At 33.0% G+C, this 20,256-nt stretch overlaps 2 protein-coding genes across 2 annotated transcripts; one reads left to right on the top strand and one right to left on the bottom strand.

Annotated features, from left to right (window-relative positions):
* Nucleotides 1-10,522: 10,522 nt before the first annotated feature.
* On the bottom strand, nucleotides 10,523-14,791 carry LOC124824947 (protein SET DOMAIN GROUP 41). The gene is given in 6 exon segments (XM_047297468.2): nucleotides 10,523-11,976; nucleotides 12,176-12,274; nucleotides 13,741-13,841; nucleotides 13,934-13,979; nucleotides 14,067-14,161; nucleotides 14,164-14,791. Coding segments are annotated over 6 exon segments (1,974 nt in total). The 5' UTR covers nucleotides 14,756-14,791; the 3' UTR covers nucleotides 10,523-10,935.
* Nucleotides 14,792-19,157: 4,366 nt separating this feature from the next.
* On the top strand, nucleotides 19,158-19,856 carry LOC124824946 (uncharacterized). Its single transcript, XM_088112635.1, has 2 exons — nucleotides 19,158-19,508; nucleotides 19,590-19,856. The coding sequence occupies exons 1-2, from the start codon at nucleotides 19,158-19,160 to the stop codon at nucleotides 19,854-19,856; spliced, it is 618 nt and encodes a 205-aa protein (XP_087968761.1).
* The last annotated feature ends 400 nt before the right edge of the window (nucleotides 19,857-20,256 follow it).

Below are 20,256 nucleotides of genomic sequence, written 5' to 3'. Positions count from 1 at the left end.
AGTTGGTTTCAATGATATTTAATATTTTCAAACAATATTTTGTAAATAAAAAAAATTAGAGAATATATATTACTAAAATTAGTTAATCAATTGTTTTCTTCTAAATTTTTTTATAATCAGCTTTAATTTAATACCAATAGTTATCACAGATAGAAGAATAAATGACATTTTGAATTTTTTTCGTAAGTTTTGATACTTTAGCGCTGCAACTGCATGGAAGAAATACTTTATGTCTTTGTCTTGTTTTTGTTTTGATGTGAACAATTAATCCAATACTTTTCTAATCTTTTTTTAGTTTATTTTTAATAAAAACATCGGAAATATGGTTCTTTTGTTAACAACCTTTATTTTATTAGTATATCAAAGGTGTTTTCTGATTCATATATTATTGCATTTTTATTTTTAAAAAAATAGATTATAAAAACGTGATGAAATTTTTTATATTTTTTTTTATAAACTAACGGTAATTTATATTTTATAAATTAGAATATAGGTTACAATTCTTTTAAAATAAACCTAGTATATGTAAAAAAGAATAGTTTACGATTTCACTATTAACTGTATCTTATTATTTAATTATTAGGTATATGTTACGGTTATATAAGAAAACCATAGCTATATTTTGATTTATGGGATAAATTTTTTGAACTTTTATTTATTCGTTAATTTATTTTTTATTGTCTTTGTTTACCATTTGTTGGAGTTATTGTTAGGTGTCTTTTTATAGGCATTCAAGCATTATGTATTCAAGCTCAAACACTATGTTTCAAGCGCTACACGTTTAAGTACAACTCTCTCATATTTTTCTTGTTGACAATTGATATTTTTTTTGTTGATTTCTTATCATTCACAAGTGTTATTTAGTGTTGTTAAATCTTGAGTTAATATTTTAGGTTGTTTGATAAAATGTAAGAGTTCTAATATAAATATAAATATATATATATATATATATATATATATATATATATATATTAAATTCGTATTCATACCCCTTCATGCACTGCTGTCACACTAATTGGTATTATGTGGTCCACAAATTTATTTCTCGACAAACCTAATTTGTCTTCTTCCAATGTTAAAGAAAAACAAGTTTTAGGCAATAACTATTAGTTGCTTATCTTTTTCTTAATGAACTTTCATTTATCTTAAAAAGATGTTTTATGTGGTATTAACAAAGCATAAATATCTTCTAATAATTTATTCAGATCAATTCCTCAACCAAATACTGGTTTGCAAATCCAATTTTCCCAATTGAAAGGAATTTTATATCAATATTCCAAGCTCAATTATAACATACCATCTAATTAACTCACTTTTCTTAATATTTAATAAGGATAATTACATAATTTATAAAAAATATGACATTTCATTTTTATGATTTTAATTAAATTATATATAATTCTGTGAAAGAGACTCTGACTTTTAGATTATAATGATTGACATCTCATCTTCATAATCATTAATTGTTGAGAAAGTGAATAGAGAACTAAAAAAAAGACATTGAAATAAAATAAATAATAATAAACTCACAAATACAATAATTTGATGGAGAAACAGATTCTAGAAGTGGAGAAGAATATCTGAACAAAAATTATTCAGAAAAGACTTGTTTGTTTTATTCTATTTTGCTTAATAAGAAAATCAAATTGAGATTATTAATCAATTACACCTTCACGTGTGTGCTAGATTCCCCTTCACTATAGGTTTGAAAATTTTAAACTGGATTCTTATAATTTGTGTTTTTATTCTTAGAATTTATAAATTCACTCTTGGGGAACTGTGATTTAATTCCTATACGAATTATATAATACACTTTGTACGTATTTTCTACAGGTAACAAAATAAAAGCTTTAAATATTAGCATAAAAATATAATAAACTTATGTGTGGTATTGCATTTTATACAGTTATTACTGTTATTTTTAATTAAAAATATGATCTCATTTCAATAAGTCAAGCGAAAAAATCAATATTGAAAAATCATAGTTATTGTTATCGAAAAAGAATCTCTCTTAAGCCGAAAAAAGTGATATATTTGAGAATTTGAGTTTAAATGTTCAAGAATTAATTGTGAAATTGTGGAAAAAGGACGATACGAGATCCATCTAAAAAAATTAATGTTCAAATAAGTAAGAATTAGACAAAAAAATAAATAAGAGATCTTAATCTTTTGAAATATCTTTTATCGACAAATTCGTAATGAAATATTAAACTTAAAATTATAGAGCATCAAGTAATTGATTTTAATTATAATATTATTAAGAAATTAACTTAAAATAATAAATTCTAAATAAAAATGATTTTGATTGCAACACCAACACTAAAATCAGGAAAATAGTTCACTTCTTCAAATTAATGACTGTGTTTTTTATTTTCCGTAAATTATAATTGATATGTGTATGGTTTGTTAATGCGCGTACGCTTGTTTTTCAGTTAGTACATTTAGCGTATCGTGTTTTAGTAGACAAAAATACCCTTATATAACTCTCAAACCTTTGCTCACGTGTCTCATTCCTCTCAACCCTTTCTCTTTCATCTCTCTCACTCCAACATTTTCTCTGCCAACTGAAAAAAATCAGAAACACTAGCGGTTAAACAATCTTACAGAAAATGATTTTATAATGAGTTTTCATTTTATAATTCTCGTCTTATCTAATTTTATCTAATTTTCACAAGCATAAAGGAATTGGTAACTGACCTGAAAAAAATTAGAAATACCCGTTGTTAAACAATTTCTTAATAAATAATGATTTTATAATGAGTTTTCATTTTATAAGTTTTGTCTTATCTAATTTTATCTAATTTTTACAAACATAATGACATCAAAGAAATTGGTAATTGGCCTAGAAAAAATCAGAAACACTTATTGTTAAACAATTTATTACAAAAAAATGATTTTATGATGAATTTTGATTTTATAATTTTTGTCGTATATAATTTTATCTAATTTTCAGAAGCATAATGATATCCGAAGGAGGCCTGGAGGGTTTTTTTTAGAGATGATGATTCAACATATGCAGATGATGAAATTAGAGAGGTTAGTGAAGATGGTGAAATTGAAAAGATCTTGAATGAACCTTTGCCTGAAGGTGCATTAGGTGAATATGTCATTGACTCAACTCTTTAGAAAGGCAAATTGTTTAACGACAAGTGTTTCTGATTTTTTCAATTGAGGTTATCGTATGAATGACAGAGAAAAGGTTGGAGTGAGAGATGAAAGAGAAAGGGTTGAGAGGAATGAGAGAGGTGAGTAAGGATTTAAGAGTTTCCCTTTTTTATTTTCAGAATAAAAATTATTAAAATACCATTAAACTTAAAACTTAGAATTCATGATATATAAAAATATATTTGTCTACTAAACACATTACTAAAATAATTTATATGCCAACTGAAAAGGAGGCGTATGCACATTAACAAAAAACACACACACACACACACACACACACACACACACACACACACACACACACACACACACACACACACACACACACACACACACACACACACACACACACACACACACACACACACACACACACACACACACACACACACACACACACACACACACACACACACACACACACACACACACACACACACACACACACACACACACACACACACACACACACACACACACACACACACACACACACACACACACACACACACACACACACACACACACACACACACACACACACACACACACACACACACACACACACACACACACACACACACACACACACACACACACACACACACACACACACACACACACACACACACACACACACACACACACACACACACACACACACACACACACACACACACACACACACACACACACACACACACACACACACACACACACACACACACACACACACACACACACACACACACACACACACACACACACACACACACACACACACACACACACACACACACATTAAAGATAAAATATATATATTTTTGTAATAATTTAGAAAAGAAAGATATTTAACTTAATCTTTAATTAGAAAAAAAATGTTAAATAAAACTTATTTAACATTTTCAAAACCGTCGAAAATAAACCCTTTGTAGTGTTATTGATCAGTAGGTAATAGTTATGTTATTTTAAGGTATTTAATTGGAGATTTATTTTTTAGTATGTTATTGTTCATTTTGCATAAATCATGTCGACGAGTGGTTTCAACTATAACGAGTGACATCCTGTCCATGAGGAAAAGGTTCCTAGTGGTGTTCTCCTTAAGCGGGGTCTTCATTCTGAAGAGGTCCCAAAAGGCAAATGAATGGGCTTTTGCTTAAAAGTGTGTCTTCCAATAGTGCAAAGACCTTGTGATAGAGGACAAGATCTGAGAGGCTTGGTAGCTCCTGGTGAAGGCTCATAAAGATTAGAGTACAAGGAAAAAATTATTTACAAAAGAATATCTGATGCTCAAGTCAGTAAAAGAGTTTAGATCTTTTTGAGTAAGAGAAAATAAGTATGAGAGAGTGTGTATTTCTTGTGAAATACATGTGTATTTATAGGGGTTCTAGGTACTATGACTCATGTGATAAAAATAGATAATATCGATAAAGTAATAACTTACTATATATATGACGATCAGTAAAATAATCACAATAACATAATATCTTACCTAATATAATAAATATCCTAAAAATATATGATATTAAGAGATATTATAACGTAATTAAGTATCAAAATTTTGTTATATATATTATTAATATATAAATATTTACACCAACAAATATATCTGTAATATCTTCGAACTATATTATATTAGTGAAATAACCTAAATAATTATTGACCTTTGTTCATATATTTATTAGGCCGAGTATTTACATTAGGTAAGTCGTCTATATAGTGTTGATCCATCACACATTATCCTTTGAGCTAAACGCAAAGTATATGTGATGTAGCTTTGATTAACCATCCACATTATTCAACAAAAATTTTGAATCAATTATTTGATTACTTCAATTATTTGAATCAAACATCATACGACACTGTCAACTTTATATTTATCCATACATAGAGTTCAGAATCTTTTTAGAAAAATAATACACAACTCTGTTATGGTGTATAATGAAAACAAAAGAGAAATGAAAAAAGAAAAAAGAGAATAAAAATATAAGTGTAATATGTGATGTTGAGAGAGAGTGAAAATAATTAGAAAGAGAAAGTGTGTATTTTAAGAATGTTTCAAATTTTTATGCACATTTTAAAGCAAATTACCAAAGCATACTGAAGAATGGATAATGTTACTTTATTTGTTTTCATCTTTTTCCAAGAAAGAACAACTTTTTTATTAAAAAGTTATGCTTAAAAAATGTTGGATATTCTTTTAATAAATAAAATTCCAAAAAGGCTTAGTTTTAAATTTTTGGAAGAGTTAAAAAGGCTAAATTTTGTAAAAAGGCAAATTCTAAAACATGTATAATAAGATGTCTTTTATACTTTGTTTGAAACATGTCAAACTAGAAGAAGTCAAGAAGAAGAAAATAAACACAAGCCATTCGATTATTAAAAACTCGGTCATTTAGAATCTTCTAAAATGTGAAAGAACATATAAACAAATAGCAAGACATAATAATATTTACCATATTTGTCTTATTTCAGATGAAAAGAACAAAAAAGGTGATCTATATCTAATTATAAATTATATTATTTTTACTTCTATTTTATATATATATATATATATATATATATATATATATATATATATATATATATATATATATATATATATATATATATATATATATATATATACCGACAGGAATACTTGCAATCCCGCGTTTGTGTATGTGCATAATGTGTAGCTATTTTTCATAAAATATTTTATGATTTTATATTTCATTAAATAAAAAATAATTTAATTTATTGATGAATAAAATTTATTTTCTACCCAATTAATATATATTTTCAATTTTGTACTATTTTCCTTTCTATAAATATTACTTACAAAATTATATCACGTTTCTCGAGAAGTGAAAAACAGAAACTTCAAGAAATATTATAAACACTTATAATGTAAAAGAATTTTAAAAAAAAATAGATTGACCTTGTTTTTTCTTTTAGCATGTTAAAGAAATGTATTTTATAGTTGTGCATCTATGGCTATGACAGGGTCATATATGCAAAGAGAAAAGAAATATATTGATGTTGAATTTCAAAACACTTTTTATGTAATTATTTATATCTGAAGTTTTTAATGTGTGGTGCAATAATGTTTTGGAATTGGACTTATTCACATGTGAAAGGAAGTCAAGTCAAAGTTTTACTTAGCTTAGTCCATCCCAACTCATAAAAAGAGATCTATTTGAAAAGACCATATTGACCTCTTCACATGCAACAGTGTTAGTCATTGTCTTCATTTATTATGGTTATCACAGAACCATATCTTTCATTCTGTTGGGACCCTATTCTATAAGAAAATTCCCAAATGGAGATTTAAAATACTAATGGATCATATATTTTATTTTAGTTCTTTAAAAAGACTCATTCAACTTTTTTTAGAAAGAACTAGAAAGATCAAAATAAAAAATTACACAAATCAGTATGATATATATAACAAGAATAAAAAGTTGAACGTGAAAAGTCGGATGTTTATAGTTTTTCCTATTAAACTATAGTTTTAGCAAAAATAACATTCATTATGCTTTTTTTTTGTCAGTTATACTCTTACTTTTTTACCTAATCTTTGATTGATTTACATAAACACTTTTGTTAGTAATAAAACTAAAAAATATTATTAAACCATTTAATTTAGATCAATAAAATATAATCACAAAATCAACTTTTGAGTTAACATCTATATGTTGAGAATCAAATTGTGAATTTTAGTTTTATATTAAATAAAAATGAGTAAGTAAAACAACATATAATTTTTTTTTATTAATTTATTATCTTAAAATTTAGATAAATAATGGTATAAATTAAGGTTTAAATATTATTACTGCTGTATTTTTTTTAATGAAATTCTTAGATTCAATAATTTATAAGTGTTGTCCCCAACTTATCTATAGATAAAATTTTCTACAACACATAAATTAAGAAAAGCATGCACGTTATTTTATAAAATTTATTAAAGTGGTCATATACTAAATGAAAAGTAAGATAATGGTCGTGTTTGAATAGTTAACATATTAATTTATTAGGGAAAAGACAGTAAGTGCATTTCAAAATGAGATAACATTACTTATTTGAGGACAAAATGAAGAGGTTAATACTGCATATATAATTATGGGATGCAGGTAGTAATAAATCTTCGAGTGATTTTTCCTATACCTCACTGCCTTCATCCTGCACCCCTAATTTTACTTTTATACCCTTTATTAACAAAAAGTTAAAAATTAATACCGCATTTCGAAGTGTGTTTTAATTAATTTTTTTCTAACCGCACTTCGAAGTGCGTTTTCTATAATTAATTGTTTCTTTCCTAACCGCACTTCGAAGTGCGTTTCCTATTTTAATTAATTGTTTCTTTCCTAACCGCACTTCGAAGTGCGTTTCCTATCTATTTAATTGTTTCTTAACCGCACTTCGAAGTGCGTTTCCTATTTTAATTAATTGTTTCCTAACCGCACTTCGAAGTGCGTTGTAATTAATTGTTGCACTTTAAATCCAAAATAATATTTAACATTACATATAATAATTATTATTTAATTCAATAAACAATTTAATAATTATTTCAATTTCATAAAAAATTAAAAAACTTAAATAAAATTAAATACATAATAAATAATATATTAAGAAAATAATAATATGTTGAAAAATAACAAATTCAACAAAATTTAACAAACAAATAAAATAATTCAAAATATATTAAAACAAAACATTTTATTTAACAACTAACATAAAAAATTAAATTTATTATACTAACCTAATAAAAATAAAACCTAATAAAATAAATATATACTAACCTAATAAAAAAATTAAAAAACTAAACCCTAAAAATCTAACGCACTTCGAAGTGCGGTTTGTCTCATCCGCAGATCGAAATGCGGTGGATTTGTGCTTTTCGCTTTTGGAAGTGCAGAAGGAAGTTGCCGCAGTTCGAAATGCGGTGTGCAGGAGGAAATTGCCGCAATTCGAAATGCGGTTTCTCTGTGAAGGGTATCATTGGAATTAAAATATGTTTTGGAGGTGCAAGAGGAAGACCGTGAGGTGAGAATCACTCTAAATCTTCCCTATACTTATTGTGCCATTTTCTGTATTATCACAAAATCCAAGGAGAGTTGAAGAGTTTACGTATGAATTACCAACAAAAACAATAATTACATGGTGAATTCCAATGTAAAAGTGCAGCACCTAAATAAGGAGTATGTAGAGAAAAGGATTTCGAGGTATTAACAATTTTTTTTGTCAGTATCAACCAATTACAAATTACCACAATGTAAAAAATTGTCAAAAAAATTATTAAAAAAATATTTTCCTAGAGAAAAAGAGCATAACCCCCAAATTGCATGATCCAACTCCAATCCAAAATAGTTAAAGTCGGTGGTAATTCAGATCTTAGGTTCATAACTTTTTGTTTAATGTATTTTCTCAACCAAGTGGGGGTCGGTGCTTGGATAAGATTTTCTGAAGTCTATATAGACTTTTCGATAGGATCATGATAGGTAGCTGGTTAGGTCTTTTCCCAAAAGGGTTTAAAATAACAACACTCTTCTCTCCCATGAATCATCAGATAACCCTAAACTTAAATAGTGTAAACTAATCTTCATATGACAAATAATTAAGTGTTAATAATATTTTCTGATCAAATAAAAAACTTCGTGTGTTTCAAAGAAATTGATTAAATTTGAAACAATAAACATGGCATGATAATTTTTCTTTCACAGAACTACTAGTCATCACTATAGTTCCCCCAACAAGAGAGCATGGTTCAGTTTTATTGTCCTTATGGCAGTAAGCTCCTCGACCATTACCTATGAGAGATTCCCGGCGTTGAAACACTCAACTTGGGACCACACAACATTCGTCACATAGGGTCATAAATTTTTGGCCTAGCTCGAGTATAGTAATGCTTGTAAAGAGAAAAATAACAAACAACAGTAGAAAGAAAGGTTAAAATATGAAATCTCACCGACCCTGGCAAGAATAATTTAAGCTCTTTTCAAGAGACAAAAAGCTATATTTAGAAAGAGAAGCTCCATGATACGCGGTAACAGTATAACATCATGATGTAAAGTTATGACATGATACTTATTAAAGTTTAAAAGAGTACAACCAGGGAAAGCCAAAAAAACTAAGAATCTTAAAAAGTACCATCTGCTCATTGAATGATCATATGCTCCTGTTCAGTGCCATATAACACAATAATGCCATTGCTTGTAAACCATACAATTAGCCTTGATATTTCAATCATTATTTTCTCAAGATAGGAACTTAAAATGAACATCACAGAATTGATACAGTGTACAAAAATAATGCATTTTCAAATCTTAAGTCACATTCTGTGGTTAGAAATTCATTATGACATGTTCTGCATATGAAGCTTGATCACACTAAATTAGCCTTCGATCGTGAAACTAACCATTGGAGTGACAATTTCTACAAAGATGGGAAAATTACTGGACAGACACCACTTCATCAATTTCACTCGCTACATCAGTTATAAATATAGAATTAAGCCCATTGCTAATTTCCACAAAAGTGTGTGCAACTGAATTCTTGGTCATCATGCATGTTTACATCCATTGCTAATTTCCACGCCTCGGTTTCAATCAACCATTTTGCCCCCATCTTTCATATTTCTTTGTAAAAGATTTAAAAGTTAAGAACCACCATCCTTGAGGAACTTCACTTTGGAATGATTCATCAACGTCTTAAAATGAAACCCAATATGGTAGTGGTGAATTTTTCCTGTTCAGCAGAGAAAGATAACGTAATAGTAATATGTAATATAAAGAAGTTGTTGGTGGGGGTTGAGGGAGAAGGACGAGGGAGGGTGGTGCAGAGCTAGAGGTACAGAATCTAATTTCAATTGGAAATCATTAAACCAGTTTATAAAATAAAATTTACATTTATATATATATATTCTAATTAATCTTTGATAAGTGTGAAAAATACTTGTTATTCATGCTTATTAATACTCTTAAAGTTATAATTTTTCATGAGTTATGTGTTTTTCTCATAAAAAAAATGTAATAGTTATTAGGAAGTTGATGTCAGCTTAGTGCACATGAACATTATAAAATTTAAGCATGTTTTGAATTTTAACCTTATTATATATCTTTTGAATTGTAAATATTCTTCTTCAAGTTCTTCTAATGTTTAAAAGATAATACTCTATCATTCTTAGGCTATGTATGATTAATGAGTAATCAATAATTAATCTTGATCTAAACATTAATATAAAAAGTAAAGAAAGTATAATACTAAATAAATAAGTACAAAACTTAAGATATGAGTTTTTTAATTATGTCACTCGTATATTAATTAATTAACTTTATGGTTGAAGTGTTTTTTTAAACCACATTTCATATACACGAACTCAAGAGAAAGAGGACATAATAATTGCTCCCAAAAACCAATGGTCTACCACCAGACCTACAAATTAACTGCTAAAATACATAATTGAACCAAGTATAACACTCCTTAGTTCTTCCATAAATATCATAACTGCCCTAATCCAGAGCTAGCAGAATACCAGTTCTTCTTCAATGGTCATATAAGCTTCAGTCTTCCATTTTACTCCCTTTGATGCTGGAAATGAACCGTACGTCTATCTCTTCTCCGATGCATTCCCAAAACTGTCATGCATCAAGCTTCTGGCTACCGAAAACAAACCCCAAAGCATCCATCAACTTCATCTTGATGTTTACCCATTATCAGTTATCAAGCTAAGATAAACCCAAAAATTCGTATTGACAGGATATCTGACAACAAGGTTGCCTACATGAACTTTCAAGATTCTTCTCGAGAATATAAAACAATATTCTTTTCACGGTCTAGAACGTTTTGAACATGACAAACCACATGAGACTGGGAACCATAACAAATACTGCCCAACAATCCCCCATAAGCTAAGCAGTGTAAACCAAGCTGTAAAAGGCATGCTACTACATCATCAGTGGAGGTTGGTTCTTCACAAATATAGATGCTGTTTTCAGGTTCGTGGGTGTAACTGATCTCAGTTTTGTAACTTTTGTCAACGCAAACCTCAAAATCCATTCTATTGGAGCTTTTGGTAGACATTAGCCAACTGAAATTAATAGGATCTTTACAGGATCTCAAAAAAGGGCAATCAGAGATAAGAAAACCCCATACTTTCTGTGTAATATCTGAGACACAACAAATAAATTCATTTGATACATTCTCAAAATCTGCACTGTTAATTTGACCATTTGCTACACAGGTTCTAATCCTATCAACTAATGAACACTTCGACCATTTGAATTTAATGGCTGAAGTATGGTTTGGAACAATCAGACCCAAATTATCACACGTACCCCACCCAGAACTTCTGCTTAGGTATAACAAGGATTCACCAGCTCCTATCCAAAAATTTGCAACAGAAACAATCAGTGAGGATTCAGAATTGAAGAGATGATGAGTTGCACCAGCAAGTAACAGCGAATATGCAGCACTGGTCCTGCTCATGTCAAAAGCCTTTAACTGATTTGTATCTATTTCAGAATCTACAAACAATAAATCACTGGCACAAACTTTATACGCTGAAGCCAGTGTTGTGTACGCTTTTAAAGAATGGTGGTTGAGGGGATGCAGCATGAACTTAGAATCTGATTTTCCTTTAACGTCTTCTAGCTGCTCATTTAGACCTTGCATGAGTATCTTCTCAAGTTTGTCACGACAAGACTCAGGATCACCAACCAAAAGATACTCTGATATGACATCATCAATGCACTCACTCAATTTGCTATCAGCCATGTCTTTGAGGAACTTGGAATATGAATCCATTGAATCATAACTGAAAGCTGAAATTTCCTAAAAAATAAATTGACCATGATGTTAGTGTCCGGTGTCCAATAATAATACCAGTATGTCGTGGCACTTTCCATCCCAAGTTTAGTAGTAGAAAATTGCAGACCCAAAAGGCAAATAAAACTGTAGTTGAGTGAACAGCAGAAAATGTTTGGTAAAGGCAGGCTTAACAAAGAGTAGAATATTAATTTCAAAGACTTACTTGCAATGCATGATCCACGTATGAAAAAGGAAGAGCTCTACATCGTTTACAACAGCAAACAAACCTATACTTTGACCATAGCTCCCACTGTCTCGTTGCCTAGACAAGAAAAATACAAGTTGAGATCAATAGAATTGATCAATAAAGGAATTGAACGAATTCAATAAAGGGCGAAGAAAAATTGAAGACAACCAAAAGAAAAAAATAAAAGCTTTCAAAGAGAAAAGTAAAGTAAAACTTCAACTAATTATAATGAGAAACACGCTTACATTTATTATTTACCAGACAACTTAGCTTTTAAGTAACAATTTCCAAATTGCTATATTCTTATGATAAATAATATAACAATTTAACAGAAATAAAATAAATAGCTCAAATATGCCAGCCGGGGAGGGAACATATTTTATATATAAAAGTCCAAGGTGAGATATTAAACGATGAAAAAGGATAAATACAACATATGCAGTTATTTATCACTACTAAAAATGAAAACAACATAAAATTGTATTCATGTCAAAAAAATGAGACAAACTATAGTGTGTCTGTCAACAAAGAAGATGTAATTCATCCATAGAAGTAAACCAAGATAAAAATAATAAGCAATCCCCTCCCACGAGGATCTGCATTAACGGCAGTAGTATAACATAAAATCACCACCCACCAGTGCTAGATAGTAGCAACAGTAACTCTTTCTAAAGTCTGAAGAAATGATTCAAGTCACTCGTGCAGGTCAGGCTAATAAAAGTGATGTATGACAAAGCAGTAAAACAGAAGCACATATTCACATTTTCACCGTCATTGCTACAACCAATAGAATTGATTACGTGGACAGTTACATTGTGACAACAATATTAAGTGTTACATTAAGATTTCAAGCTTCTATTTTCTATTGTTGCGACAGACAGACAGGAGTGTCCAAATCCAGCTCAAACCTGCACCCTCTTATATTCTAGTGTTCAAACACCATACTTCACAAGTGCACCATATTTCATTATTTGTCAACGTCCATCAAATAGAAGTTAAAGAATATGATTACAATAAAATAATAAGAATGCTCGTAAAAGGTCTTAACTCAGCAGCACAGGACCAATCTCATATGAATAATCCATGATGTATATCTATAACAATTATACCGGTAATGCCCACTTTTGATTTGTTCTCCATACTGTTTGGACTATTTTTTACTCCTCAATTAATATTATAAAAAATCTACAACAATGTAATGTTTTAACTGGATATGAAAAAATCACCTTAATATCTACATATAAAATCAAAATTCAAAATGACCGTACTCTCTCATTTTCTATTTAACCTCGATCTCTCATTTCCTACAAAGTGAAGGAACATATAGCATCTTTTTCCCAGAATAACAAAATTCAATATATATTATACCATCTCATATATGTAAGATTGTTGAGTTTTGTAATACGATTGTTAATTTTTTGCAAAGTATTAAGAGTGTAATTTTAATTGGTTATTCACTTTAGGGTGATTTTTAATTGATTGAGAGTATAGAATTATTTTAATTAACAGCGGATAAGTAATAAAACTAATCTGAACCATACCTTGGGCTGTAAGATATCCGTATAGGCTACAGTGACCTCTTCTCCCTTTTTGATTTTCTTGATACTCCTCACAACCAATCTAGGGCCATAACCCAGCACCTCTACATTTTCATGAACAAAATCAATTCATTAGTTTCAATTTTTGAAACGTTAAAGCATATTAAACAATGAACTGACTAAAGACAATGACCACCTTTGGCAAATTCATTACTGCTAACACAAACCCCACCACTACCCATCTGCAAAACACCAAGTACAGTCTAAACACAGGACTAAGAGAAGCAAAAAAGTAATATAACGAAGTGGAAGAAGAAAGAGTAGTTCACTTTTGGATGCGGAGCAATGCGAAGAAGCTCAGGTTCATCGGAAAGAGAAGAGGAAGGAGGAGAAGAGAGGACGAAACGGTAGCATGCGTTGGGGAACAGCTATGGTTGATCCAAGAGAAGGTGGGATCATAAACAGCGATTCCGAGGGCGCGCCCTTCGTTATCATGCACCTCTACGGCGTTCGTCAGCACCGCGCATAACGCAATCGTAGCCTCCTCCAAAACCGCGTCGTCGTTCGGAACGGCGCACTGCTCGGAGATGGCTTCGGCCATGGCGGCGGCGGCGAGCTTGATTTCCTCCGACACATGGTCGTCGTGATGGGAGAGGGAAGGGGTTTGAGGAGAAGTGAGGATGGGGCGATTGGAGAGGAGGCCGGCGAGGCGGAGGGAGGAGGAGGAGGGGCGGTGGGAGCAGAGGAGGCGTAGGGCGGCGCGGAGGTGGGAGGAATGGGCGGAGGGAGGGAGGTGGATCTCGGCGGAGGAGTGGTGGAGAGGGGAAAGGGCGGCGGAGCAGGAAGGGGAACAGTAGAAGAGGGGAGTGGGAATAGATGGAAAAGGGCTGGAAAGAGGAGAGAAACAGGCGGAGCAGTGAGTGGTGAGATTGGAATTGTGGAGAGAGAAAGAGAGAGGAGTGAGAGTTGGAGTTATGTCTCTTCCAATCTCAATCTCTTCACTGCTTTTCATCTCCATCTTTCTTTCTCCTTCTCCTCATTTCTCAAACTTCTCTTTTTTACCACACATTCTTTTCTTGCTCAGGAAGAATATATTTCTATTAAACTAAAAAGTATAAAATAATTTGAAGATCTATTGTTTACCATGAACTATGAAGAAACTCTAAAATAGCAAGATAGTATCTTCGAATCAAAATCCTAAACCTTTAGGCTGTGTTCACTTCGCATGAATTTACTGTTGATGAGGTTTAGCGAGCGATGAAAAGGAACGAATACCGTGTTCACTTCATGGAGTTTGCGAAGAAGAAAGACGATTGAATTGCGGGATGTCGCTCTTTTTGGTCACCCGCAGAGTTGAGAAGATTTGGAGGGATACCTTGCATAATTACTCATGTGCCCCCAACATTTAAAAATTTTCGAATCAAGATAGCATGAACTATGAAGAAACTCTAAAATAGCAAGATAGTATCTTCGAATCAAAATCCTAAACTTTTAGGCTGTGTTCACTTCGCATGAATTTACTGTTGATGAGGTTTAGCGAGCGATGAAAAGGAACGAATACCGTGTTCACTTCATGGAGTTTGCGAAGAAGAAAGACGATTGAATTGCGGGATGTCGCTCTTTTTGGTCACCCGCAGAGTTGAGAAGATTTGGAGGGATACCTTGCATAATTACTCATGTGCCCCCAACATTTAAAAATTTTCGAATCAAGATAGCATGAACTATGAAGAAACTCTAAAATAGCAAGATAGTATCTTCGAATCAAAATCCTAAACTTTTAGGCTGTGTTCACTTCGCATGAATTTACTGTTGATGAGGTTTAGCGAGCGATGAAAAGGAACGAATACCGTGTTCACTTCATGGAGTTTGCGAAGAAGAAAGACGATTGAATTGCGGGATGTCGCTCTTTTTGGTCACCCGCAGAGTTGAGAAGATTTGGAGGGATACCTTGCATAATTACTCATGTGCCCCCAACATTTAAAAATTTTCCAACTCGTACGTTGCAGGTTGAGTTAGTATTCGAAAGTTGGAAGGTACTGTGCACTCACGGAAAAGCTGTAATATGCACAAGAGATTCCTGAAGCTTTGGTTCAGACGTCCAAACACCAAACAGTGAAGATTCGCGCATGAATTATCAACAGTTCACACGGTTTCTTCATCCACAGTGTTAGCCTTGTTATGTTAAATGCAGAACCTAGAAGAGCATTGTGTGGTTGTGTTAATTGAAGAAGCGAGAGTAGCATTGGGTTAAGCAAGTTCAAGAGCTCGAAGTGGAAGTGTGTTTCAATGGTGCTGGAAGAGAGAAAGCTAAGGTGTTTCAGTGCTGGTGCTGCTGGAAGAGAAAAAGCTAAGGTGAGTTTTGATTGTAGTTGTTTATAGCTGTTTATCGTTTTTATGTTGCAAGTGATGGAGGTAGATGAAGACTATCGGTGGAGGAGATGAATAACAGAATCGGTGATGAAGAAGATGACTCTGCGTGAAGGCGGAGAAGAAGAAGGGTGTGAACGTATCCGGATGAGAGAAGGCATATCCGGATACACCGTGGATGAAGAAATCGCTAGGAAACCTTATCCGAATACACTCATGCGTATCCGGATACAATCATGCGTATTCGGATACGGTTTGAATGTTGCGGCTTGGATCCTGATACAGAGGTCGTCGTCGTTCCGTGGAAGTCGTCCGATTTGGTTCGTTGTTGGCAGAGTTTGGGGTGGAGAAGGTGGCAACGCGCATGTGATGGAGGTCGTCCGGTTTGGTTCGTCGTTGGCAGAGTCAGGCGTGGAGAAGCTTGCAGCATGTGATGTTTGGCGTGGAGAAGCTCGCTGCGCATGGAGGTTTCACCAGTAGACGAAGCTGTCCGTGATGATGGAGAATGGAGGCAGCATTTGATGGTCCGTCGACCAGCGACGATGCCGATGTGATTGGAGAAGGATGCACGGCGGTTGTTTCACAGTTCAAGCAGTGCACCAAGGAGGAGGATGGGCACACATGAGGATGCTGAGAAGAACGCAGATGTGGTGTTATTGGGTGAAATATGATACGACTAACGATTTGTTTGTGATGGTTTTTGATGCAGGTGTTGTTAGAGTGTTGAATTACAAGCTTAAACATTGAATTGCAAGCTGCTCCGTGGTGTAAGTAGATGATTGTGCTTCAATATTGTTGAATAGAGGGTGTGTGTTGTGATTTGTTATGAACTTCATCATGCTTTCTTTAATTATTTTGCAGGTGTTGGACCGGAGTTGTTGGTTACGGTGAAGAAGGTTGTGTGTGCATGTTTTTGTCCACCAAGCGGAGTAATTTCTGTGGTTGAAGAAGCTTATCTGTGAATGTTGTTGGGAGAAGCCCAGATAAATTAGTTTGTTAGTTGAACATGGAAGAACATTGAAGATTGAGCTGTATTAATTTCTCTGGATCACAAATAGACTTTACTTTGTTGAAGAAGGTTGATTAATAATTACAAAATTTGTAGACATTGCTTTTTAACCATTATCTAATATTATCATATTTACAGGTTTCGTGTGACATAGTTGGAATACATAACAAACTTTCCATCCAACTTTGGCTATTGAAGAATCAGTGAATCTTTGAGTATATTTGTGGTTGCGGTTTGACTCTTTTGGCTAATTCATACTTGGAAATCTACATACACAGATCTTCAACAGGTAAATGTGATTGTTTGTTTATTTTTAATTAATATAAGAATGCGTTTTTAATGTTTAGGTTAAATATATGTCCTTTAATTTTAGTAATATATGAATGTATTAGTTAAATTTCTTTATATATGAATATATGATAATATGAATAACATATGTTTGATGAATATATGAATGCATGATTTTAATTATAGTATGATTATTTATTTAAGTAAAAATAGATGGAAGAAGAATTAGATTTGTCGTACTTGGACCGTGAAGATATAGACGACGATGTGGTTGGTGTAGACTTTAATATAGTCGCAATGTTACATCAACAATTACAAATAACAACCTCAATGGCTGCACTAACAATGTTATGCATTGTTTGTCATGCCTTGAATATATTGAATATGTGCTCGAGTGATCCAAGTAGTGTTAGCACTTTCCTTCCCGACAAAGACCGTCGCAGGCAACAGTTAATGTCGTACTTGGTGCATACTAATCGATGTCGTGACATCATTCGGATGGGTCCAGAGGCATTTATTAATCTTTGTGAGAGACTAAGAACAACTGGGTTAGTTAAAGATGCCATTCGCTCAACAGTGGAGGAACAAGTAGCTCAATTTCTTCATATAATTGGGCATAATGTTAAGAATCGAAGTGTCGCATTCTTCTTCCATCGATCTGGGGCGACGGTTAGCAAACACTTTCACAATGTGTTGGATGCTATTTTAAGTCTAGAATCTGAATTTTTAACTCAACCATCAAGAGACGAGGTGCATCCATATGTCTTAAACAACAATCGGTTTTATCCGTACTTTAAGGTAAGCATATGAATCTGTCAGTTTTGAAGCACTTCTACGAAACAATGTTTATGTTTCGCATTTGTATGATGACTTGTTATTTGAATGTTTAGGATTGCTTAGGGGCCATAGATGGTACTCATGTTCGTGTAAGAGTGCCAAGAACAGATGCTCCAAGATTTCGTGGAAGAAAAGATTGGCCAACTCAAAATGTGTTTGCCGCATGTGACTTTGATATGAAATTCACATACGTTCTAGCGGGGTGGGAAGGAACAGCATCTGATTCTAGAATCTTAAAAAATGCTCTCGATCGAGATGATCCGTTGGTCATCCCCCAAGGTCAGTGTCTTCATTGGGATGTTATGATTGGTTGTTTATTAATTAGTAAATGCTGATGTTATGCATTATTGTAGGAAAGTACTATCTTGGCGACGCTGGGTTTATGCTAAAAAGTACAATATTGACACCATACAGAGGCGTGAGATATCATCTTAAAGAATTCACACGCACAGGACCACAAAATGCACGCGAGCTCTTTAATCATAGACATTCATCATTGAGAAATGTTATAGAAAGAACATTTGGTGTGTTGAAGAAAAGGTTTCCTATCATTGCCAGTGGAAGTGAACCACATTATGGATTGGAGACAATGACAGACATCATTCTAGCTTGTTGTATCCTACACAACTTTATCCGTGGAGTTGATAGGGATGACCCATTGCTTAATGAGGTTCATAATGAGTTAAATGAAGGGGAAGACCATAACGTGGCATCTTCTCAAGTTCGAGAAGATGATTATAGGGTCGGTACAACTATTAGGGATGCCATAGCTGATGAAATGTGGCGAGATTATGAACATTAATAGTATTGTATTTGATATCATTTTATTATGACTGTGTTTTTTGAATTTGACATGTACTTGGATTTATGATTAACTCTACTTCACTTGTATAAATTTTCTTTATCAAATAGGTTAAATATGGACAGGGGTAAGGGACAAATGATCGAGTCATCTGCTGGTACAAGAGAGTTCGTTAAATGGACTGAGGACATGGATGCTAAGCTTTTGCATTCTATGATTGAGGAGAGTCGTTTGGGTAATAGGGTTGATGGTAGTTGGACAACCCAAGCATATAATAACATGGTTCAATACCTTCATAGTTGTGGTTATGTTAATGTTACTAAAAATAATGTCAAAAATCGTCAAAAGGTATTGAAAGACAGATGGCGTGAGGTTCATGACCTCTTTGGTGGATTGAGTGGATTTGCATGGAACGCCGTTACTATGAGATTTGAAGCTGAGAACGAAGTGTGGGCTGATCTCATCCAGGTATTTGTTAAAAATTAAGATTTCGTAGATTCTTGAAACACATAACTTCAACCACTATTTGTGTCATCTGTGTTGTTTCAGTCAAGGCCAACTGCAACCAAGTGGAGGGTTAATAGCATAAGACACTACGATTTAATGGTCGATTTATGGGCTGCGGATCGAGCAACTGGGAGTGGTGTTCGGACCGCTCGTCAAGCGCGCCGTCAGCGGGTTGGGCCTCGTGTACAGGTTGATTTGAATCAGAATATGGAGTACATTCCTGAAGAGCCTAACTATCATGACTATAGAGACCCAACTCCACCATCACCTCCTCCATCGGTGGATGAGTACAGTCTAGGACAGACTTAGTATGTGCCATCCGTTCCATCCGGAGGAACTTCATCCACACGAGGTTCCAAAAGGAAGGCACCTATGGTCGATGCGATAGATGCACAATTTGATAAGTTGAAAAGCAGCCTCGATGGTTTCACAGATGCCCTAGGCTCAACAAATGTTCACTTTGGTGTAATTTCTGATGCTGCTGTGCGTCAAGTATCAGCAATGGAAGACAGAAATCAAATACTCCGTCGCTCCTCCACGTACACATACACAGAGAGCGACATTTACGAAATGTTGAGTGCTATGAATATTTCTGATGAAAACTTGCTCGATCAATGTTATGATTTCTTATGTTCAAACCCCACTTGTACAAAGAGGTTAATGGGACTTCCACCACACAAGAGGTGGAACAAGTTATGTAAAATGATAG

This window comes from Vigna umbellata, chromosome 4, assembly GCF_029865625.1.
Source record: "Vigna umbellata cultivar VRB3 chromosome 4, Vumbellata_1.0, whole genome shotgun sequence".
NCBI lineage: Eukaryota > Viridiplantae > Streptophyta > Magnoliopsida > Fabales > Fabaceae > Vigna > Vigna umbellata.
Note: the sequence above shows the minus strand (reverse complement) of the source record. Positions and strands in the feature narration are given on the sequence as shown.

Coding starts and splice junctions, on each gene's coding strand:
- LOC124824946 (XM_088112635.1), top strand. CDS start 19,158: ATGGACAGGGGTAAGGGACAAATGATCGAGTCATCTGCTGGTACAAGA. Junction 19,509..19,589: donor TGTGGGCTGATCTCATCCAG/GTATTTGTTAAA, acceptor GTGTTGTTTCAG/TCAAGGCCAACTGCAACCAA.